The following is a 7707-nucleotide window of genomic DNA, read 5'->3' as shown; positions in this document are numbered from 1 at the left end:
AGCAGCCCTCCCAAACAATAACAACAATAAGAAGCTCCGGTGGCAAGGCAATTAGAAGAAGAAGCACAGCCTGAATTGTAAGTTTTAACATTGTTCACCACATTGTATCATTTCGGTTCACTGAGTTGTTTCATATCATGCATTTTTGTTTCATATCAGAACAAATTCTAATTGTTCAACATTAACTTTTTCATTCTTTACATTCCTTAGACCTCCTCTTTCGTTGTCTCTTCCAAGTTCTCTTCGGGAAGAGTTGATCAAAGATGACTTTATCTATGTCCCTCCAGAAAATCAAACACAACAAACTTCTGATAATAAGTAAGTTTAGAAATATTTATTCACCACATGAATCTTGTTCGGTTCAGCGGGCTTGGTAATTTTAAATCTCTTGATAGCTAGTGTATCCAGGATTTAGGGTTATTCTGCTTGCATTTTCACTTGATAGTTAGTGTATTCAGGGTTTAGGGATATTCTGATTGCATGCAGCAATGCTTTTCTAGCTATTTTATTATTTATCATGTTTTATTCAATGCATCTAGTGGGTTCGGTTCGGTGGTCTCACAAAATTCTTTTTATTAATTTTAATAAAATAAGATAATAGTTTGGGATCATTATTGAACTGTTTTCTGTTTAATATAGCAACCCTTTGGAACCGCAACAGCAGCCTTGTGAAGAAGCACCGGCACAACAATCAGAACAACAAAAGCAGGCTGCTGAGGAATCTTCACCAAGGAATATGGAGCCAGAACTTCCAATGAACGTGTAAGTTTTAATTAATATCATTTTTATAATCTTCTGGTCTAGCTGGTAATTATAATTCTTTTTATTAGTTTTAATGGTACAGGATAACAAATCTGCCTCATTACTGAAATCTTTTCTGTTTAATGCAGCAACCTTCACCAACAACAACAGCAACAAGAAGCTCCGGTGGCATGGCAATTAGAAGAACAAGCACAACCTGAATTGTAAGTTTTAACATTGTTCACCACATTTTATCATTTCGGTTCACTGAGTTGTTTGACATCATTTTTGTATAATATCATTTGTTATATATGTCTATCAACTTGCAGTGCTGCTCATTCTAGGCAACAGGAAGATGACATCCCTTCCTTTAGCCTTGGGATAAGTCCCCTAGCATCTCAAGCAACTCCCCCTCTCAACCAACTCAGCCCTCTGAGCCGACTGTTTCACAGCTGGAAATCCTGAAAGAGACATTGGTAGATGCTGGGGTGACGGCAGCATTGAAGTTTGCTGAAGCAACAACTGCCGAGCCAACCTTCACAACTGCTGAAGTTTTCAAAACTCCGGAGAAAAATAAAATCACAAGGGAGTTGATCGAAAAGTGTTATCACTGGATGACACTTGTTAAGCAGACCAAAGATAGTAGCAACGAATATGACGCCATATTCGTCTTGAAGCATGAGGCACTTTACGAGGGGGTTTGAGAACATTTCATGTCTCTAATGCCCAAACAACAAGTGGAAAGCACGGTAAATTCTTTGCCAATTGTGTTAACGTTAATGATTTTTCTATAGACTCTTATACATTATATCTCATAAATTTTCTTCCTATAGGTGGTGACTATACATAGCATGATTCTTAACGAGATAAAATGTCGCCGGTATGAGGAACAAATATACATTGTGCCACTGGATATTATGGTAAGCTAAATATCTTATTCCCTGTTGATTGATGTTTATCACGTCTTATTCGAATCATGAATGGAGTTCTGTTCAGTGGACTTGTTCATGTTGATTCTATACATGATTTCTGTTCGGTTCGGTGGGAATGTTCATATTGATTCACTAGTCTGGTCGCTTCTGATTTAACTGATGTTCGTTTTGCAGATTTTTATGTTGGAAAACTATGGCGTGGAATACACTGATAAAAGGACAAATAAGGCCTACCGGTTTGATATCGAACAATATGCCCACCATCGCCGTTTCCTTGACAAAAGAAAACTGGCATCGCATCCATTTGTAAGTATTCATTTCTAAAAATTCTTTGATAATTTTCTCGTTTGCTATTGTTTTGACTGATATATTCTATCATTTTCCTAAACTTCAACTATTTGTGCCGGTTTGCAATGGATGGCATTGGTGGTTGTGGATTGCCGATGTCAAGAAAAAGGCATTCTATGCCCTTGACCCGGTCAATAAGGACAAAAACATATACCTGAATCGAGAGTAAAACTGAATAAATTTGTTCTAAGTTATTTTTTTGTAAATTATTTAAATTGTTCAGTACATGAGAGGAGTTCGGTTCACTGTTGTTGCTTCTCTTTATTTACTTTTTGTGTTCCTTTCAGGGTTTAATAATTTCCCAGATGAAGGTATACGCCGGGGCGGAATCCTTAATGGAGGACGGAAAGGGAGAGGAAGTAGAGTATATCATGCTGAACGGTCAACGTACAGAGTAAGAATTTTTCTCTTCTATAGTCCTATTTTTAATGTGTTTTATTTTGTATACTATTAATCGTATTATACGCAATTATTGCTTAGCTATGATTGTGGCATATACGTCATGAAATGGCTCGAAACAATTTATCCACAAAAGATCAAAAGTGGGAAAAGATATAAATATAAAGCTTGGACACAAGTAAGTACTTTCTAAATTAATAAAGTTCTTTCATTTCTTATTTCAGTTAGGTTCATTTCTTATGAAACTAATTCCTTTCAATTGAAATGTAGGAAGAGATTGATGACTTCAGGTACCAATATGGTCCAAATATTTTGTTGCACGAAATGAACAAAATTAGAGATCAAGTGATTTGGGCATCTGAAGCAATAAGACTCCCAAAGTCATCTGCTGCCCTCTCCAGCCTTTATTGTAAATTCACATATGGGAATTTAGATAGTAATAGGATATACTAAGATTGACTGGTTGTAATTAACAATATTTTGTTTAACTTGTTTAAAAAAGCAAACAATCCTTCTTTCAATGTATATATGTAAATATTAATTTAAATGTTAATGTATATATCTAATCTTAATATCAATGTATATAGCAAATGTTAATATTTATATCTGATTCAAAATGGATTACTCCTTGTCCTGTCGGTCTGAGATGTCAATTTATATATCTATTAGAACTGTCTAGCTGCTGTTTTATTCCAGGGTCATAGTGAATAGAATCAGTGTATTTATCAAGACATTAAGAACCCCAAAAAACACAGTGAACCAAATTTAATACACTGGATGAATCGAAACAACTCCATATATCAATATAGTAGAGAGCTAATTATAAAAAAATGATTCTATCAGTTTTCAGTTTCAGAAACACTTGAACTCTCTGACATAGCACAATAAATTCACTATTCAATAAAGAAAAAAATTCACTTTTGAATAAAGAATTTCACAAAAAAATGACTATTCATTAAAGACTAACAAAAGTCAAAATTAACCCTCCTATAACCTCAGTGAACCGAAATTGGCTCATGGGTGGAAAGAAATTTATGTTAATAAAAACTAAAACTCGTATAATCCTCTCTCAGATAATTCATATCTGGTGCATTGTAAAGGCTGGAGCTTGACTGAATCGTTGATCCGCAGTCTAAAAGGTTAAACTACAAAAGACATAATAAAATCGAATATTAGCAAATGTACAAATGAATTTTTCCTAATCGAAAGCAAATCAATTTTACCTCGCTTGGAGCTGTCTTTTTCTTTTTCTTCGTGGTGTTTGAGATAATTTTTTCCAGGTTTGATCCAAGTCTATTCTTGGGCCGGCCTCTTGTTTTGACGCGTGGCGGGCTTTAAAGGTCGTTCATGTCACTCAATGTCGCTTCTTCATGGGATAACGAACTTTTTCCTTTGCTTCTTTGTTGATATTCTTGCATCTCGGCCATGACCTTGTCAAATGCCCGATGCAGAATTTTGGTCAACTCCTCGGACTCGGAGGCAAATTCGCATATATTGTGTGACCAAAACACCAATTCTCGAATATCTTACTTCTCGGCTCCAGTATAGGCTCATCTTGGCTACTCTTGATGTGTGTGTGCCTCCTCTTTATGTTCTTGCTCTAACGTTCCAATATGTATTTATGTATTTCTGTGCCATGTTATCCACTCGCTCGAAGCTTAGGATGCTCAGGGAATGGCGGCACAATATGCCCCTTGACTCGAACAACAAGCACTGACACTTTACCTCACGTGATACTACGTCGTAGGTGACCATAAACTTGTTGAATGTTGAGTTGGAAACCTGCTCTACAACTTCGTATATTGTAAAACCTAGAGTGGAATGCATTGATCTTGTGATGCAGTTCACTTTTTCTCTGAATTGTGCTTGAACTTCCCGGAATTTCTTGTGGGTATACACATGTTGAAACTGGGCCTCTATTGCTGATTTTGTTGCACACGGTATCACGGTGTGAAAATTTGCAGCATCAAATTCTCTCTCTCTTTGCTCTCTGCTTGCTAGGCAATTGTCGTATTGCTTCACGAATTGTCTCAGGGAGCTGTTGCGTGTGATGAACTTGTTGAAAAATGCGTGCATGCTCTTGCTCCTTTGTGTGCTTCTCATTCCGGCCCAGAAGTGGTAATCCAGGTAAACTGGAATCCATATATGCCGATCTTCGTACAGCTCTGCAGAATAAACCAAACAAATACGGTGTGGTGAACCGAAAGCAGTGCATGTCTTGAAAAAAAAGGTATTGGCATAAAAATAATTCAAATTGAAACATCGGTTACCTGAGAGCCACTTGTTGCCTCCAAGGTCATACTTTGTGAGGAAATCGTTCCAGTTTCTGTCAAATGCATCTTTCCTGTACGAGTTCCAAACAACATGACTCGTCTCTTGTTCAATTTCTTCGTGTCCCTTGTAGCCATTTAATTTGTGTGGGATCTTCTTCATGATGTGCCAGATGCACCACCGGTGAATTATTGTTGGCATGCACAGCTCAATTGCCCTTTGAATCGATGCGTATTGGTCGATAAGAATGCCTTTTGGTGCCTTCCCAACCATGCAACGGAGCCAACACTCGAATAGCCATTTGAATGATTGGATGTCCTCATTTTTCATCAGTGCGCACCCGAGAAGTGTCGACTGACCGTGGTGATTCACGCCCACAAAAGAACCTAAAACCAAATTGTACCTGCATAAATAGATGCATCCAGACAATGGTGAACCGAAATTTGTACAGTCACTAAACAAAAAACTACATGTGACAGAACAGAATACCTATTTGTGTTATAGGTAGTGTCGAATGAAACCACATCTCCAAAATACTCACATGCGGCCCTGCTTCTTGCGTCGGCCCAGAATGCATGTTTGATGCAATGATCGCCTTCGAGGTTGAGCTCAAAGAAGAAATTTTGGCTCTTTTCTTTCATTCTTAGTAGGTACTTCCCAAATTCTTTTGCATCGTCTTGTTCGGAAATATTTCGTACTTCCCTTGTGATGTAATTTCTCATGTCTTTTTCTATAAAACTTAGTTTACGATGGCTACCAGCTGCTGCCACAAATGATTGGTAAGTTTTGCTCATTGGTTTCGATGGTGCGACACACGAACATGCTAAGCTCCCTGTGTTATTTGAGCATCTCTGCCTGGTCTGGACAACAAGGATGTGAGTGATTCAAAACAACTTTGGAAATTGTCCAAAGACCGACATCCTTCATTATGTGTACGTAAATCCTGGCTGGACAGTTTAACCCCGCTGAGGGATTTGTCTTCAGAGTTGGAGATATCTTGAATTTTCACCTCCCCTCTCTGCTGCATACAATTAGTTGATTCTTAATCTTGTCTCCGTCCCAAGTCGTGTTTCTTATTTTGGTAGAAAAACCAGCAAGTTTAGAATAATATTCGTAGAATTTTCCAGCTTCTTCTAGTGTCTTGAAAATCATCCCCACCTTTGGGACAAATTTTTCATCCATAACACAGCTGGTCTGCACAGTGAACCGAAAGTGTCATTAGGGTGAAACAATTATATATTAATCAGTGAACAAAACATAATCCATTATATATATTCAAATTCAAACTCCTTTCTGCATATCGAACCGAACACATAATCATGGTGAAACAACTCTATAGTACTGAGTGAAAGAAACATAATCCAGTATAAAAAATTAAATTCAAACTCATTTCTGCATACCAAACCGAACAGGGACTCATGGTGAAACAACTCTATAGTACTTAATGAACGAAACATAATCTATTATACAAAATCAAATTTGAATCACCTCTGTCTACAATTTAGATATTATCAATTCAATTCAATTAAATTCAGATTCAAAAACACCTACGTCCATTGAATTCAATTCAAATAAAATTAACAATTGCATTCCATTATATTCGATTCAAAATTGAATAATCCAAACCTCATCAGCATGATTCGTTTCAGAAGAAAAAACCAAATCGTTCTCATTCAATTGATTTGAAGTTGAATTATTCATTGTTTCGATTCAGAGGTGAAGATCGAAGAAGAAAACGAACAAGAAGAAGAACGACGGAGATTATTACTTTGAATTCAATGCAGATCAATAATGAAGATCGCGAGTAGAGAAGAAGAAAAAGAAGAATAAAGAAAACTCGAACAGAGGAGAATGACGAAGCTTATTACATTGAAGAAGAAGAAGAAGAAGAACGAAAACGCGAGAAGAGAACAAGGATTAAGTTACAGCAGAAGGTTTTAAGTTGAGGAAAGGTTTATCACACAGCAGAAGGTTTATGTTATATGAGGTGCGTGTATGACAAACAACTGAGGGAGTGGGAGAGGCGCGTCTGGAAGAAGTTACTTGGATAGCTTGGATGAAAAAATTACAGCGATGCAGAGCTTTTCTGATTAAAAAAAGAACTAAATTAATAGATTTTTACAAACATATTTGGTCAATATTCAATTAGACATGTCAAGTATTATGTATATTGTCAATTAATGTTTCACAACATTATTCATTGACGGAAATTACTAATAGAGTGACTAAAGGACAAATATGATTAATTTTTAATCTTTGATTGACCAATTTAATTAAAAAAATCTTTTAGCACTAATTTAACTATTAACTCATATTAAATATATATTTTAAAAAAGATTTTAAAAATCATATTTTGATGTAATTTTTTGTAAGTATTATTAAAAAAATAGATCTTTTCATCTTTAGAATTTGATAATTTTATGTCAAGTAATTTTTTAATTGTAAATGGCCAAAATTTTTTAAAAAATAAAAAAAATCTAGCGATCAAATTTGGATTCAAATTTTTTTTATGCACTTACTAAATATTTGTTCAAATGTTGCCACAAAAATTCGGATCAAGTGGTTAAGTTATTTGCTAAATACAAAATTTTTTTTGCCAATTATAAAAATATAATATTTATTAGTTATTTTTGTCACATTTTAAAATTATTTACAAATTATTTTATTGATAACCTCTTTTAGGATTTTTTTTTCTCAATGTCTGAATTTTTTAGATAACACCTGAAGCGCTGATTGGTTTAAGCATTTTCATTTCCATTTTCAATGAAAATAGACATGAAAATATGATTGGTTAAACATTTTAAAAATATTTTCAACGAAAATATTTTTAAAAAAATAAAAAAAAGTTAAAAACACTCTTTTCAAGGTGTTTTTGCCTTTTTGGTTTTGGAACAAAGGTTCAAATCCTCCTATTTATTTTTAGGACAATTTACATATTTAAAATATTTGGAAAAAAACATTACGTAATTACAATTTTTTAAAACACCAGACGCAATTACAACTTTTCTAATTATAT

At 35.0% G+C, this 7707-nt stretch overlaps 1 protein-coding gene across 1 annotated transcript; it reads right to left on the bottom strand.

Annotated features, from left to right (window-relative positions):
• Positions 1-4007: 4007 nt before the first annotated feature.
• On the bottom strand, positions 4008-6392 carry LOC107612320 (protein FAR-RED IMPAIRED RESPONSE 1-like). The gene is made up of 5 exons (XM_016314084.1): positions 6318-6392; positions 5721-5885; positions 5181-5551; positions 4691-5094; positions 4008-4585 (listed from the first exon to the last, which is right to left on the bottom strand). The coding sequence occupies exons 1-5, from the start codon at positions 6390-6392 to the stop codon at positions 4008-4010; spliced, it is 1593 nt and encodes a 530-aa protein (XP_016169570.1).
• Positions 6393-7707: the final 1315 nt, after the last annotated feature.

The sequence above is a fragment of the Arachis ipaensis genome, chromosome B1 (genome assembly GCF_059453495.1).
Source record: "Arachis ipaensis isolate K30076 ecotype BB chromosome B1, ASM5945349v1, whole genome shotgun sequence".
NCBI lineage: Eukaryota > Viridiplantae > Streptophyta > Magnoliopsida > Fabales > Fabaceae > Arachis > Arachis ipaensis.
Note: the sequence above shows the minus strand (reverse complement) of the source record. Positions and strands in the feature narration are given on the sequence as shown.

Excerpts from the sequence above, each read along its gene's own strand:
- LOC107612320 (XM_016314084.1), bottom strand. The coding sequence starts at position 6,392 with ATGAATAATTCAACTTCAAATCAATTGAATGAGAACGATTTGGTTTTT. Across the intron at positions 5,886-6,317 it reads AAACGAATCATGCTGATGAG|ACCAGCTGTGTTATGGATGA; the intron begins GTTTGGATTATT and ends TTCACTGTGCAG. Across the intron at positions 4,586-4,690 it reads AGGCAACAAGTGGCTCTCAG|AGCTGTACGAAGATCGGCAT; the intron begins GTAACCGATGTT and ends TTTATTCTGCAG.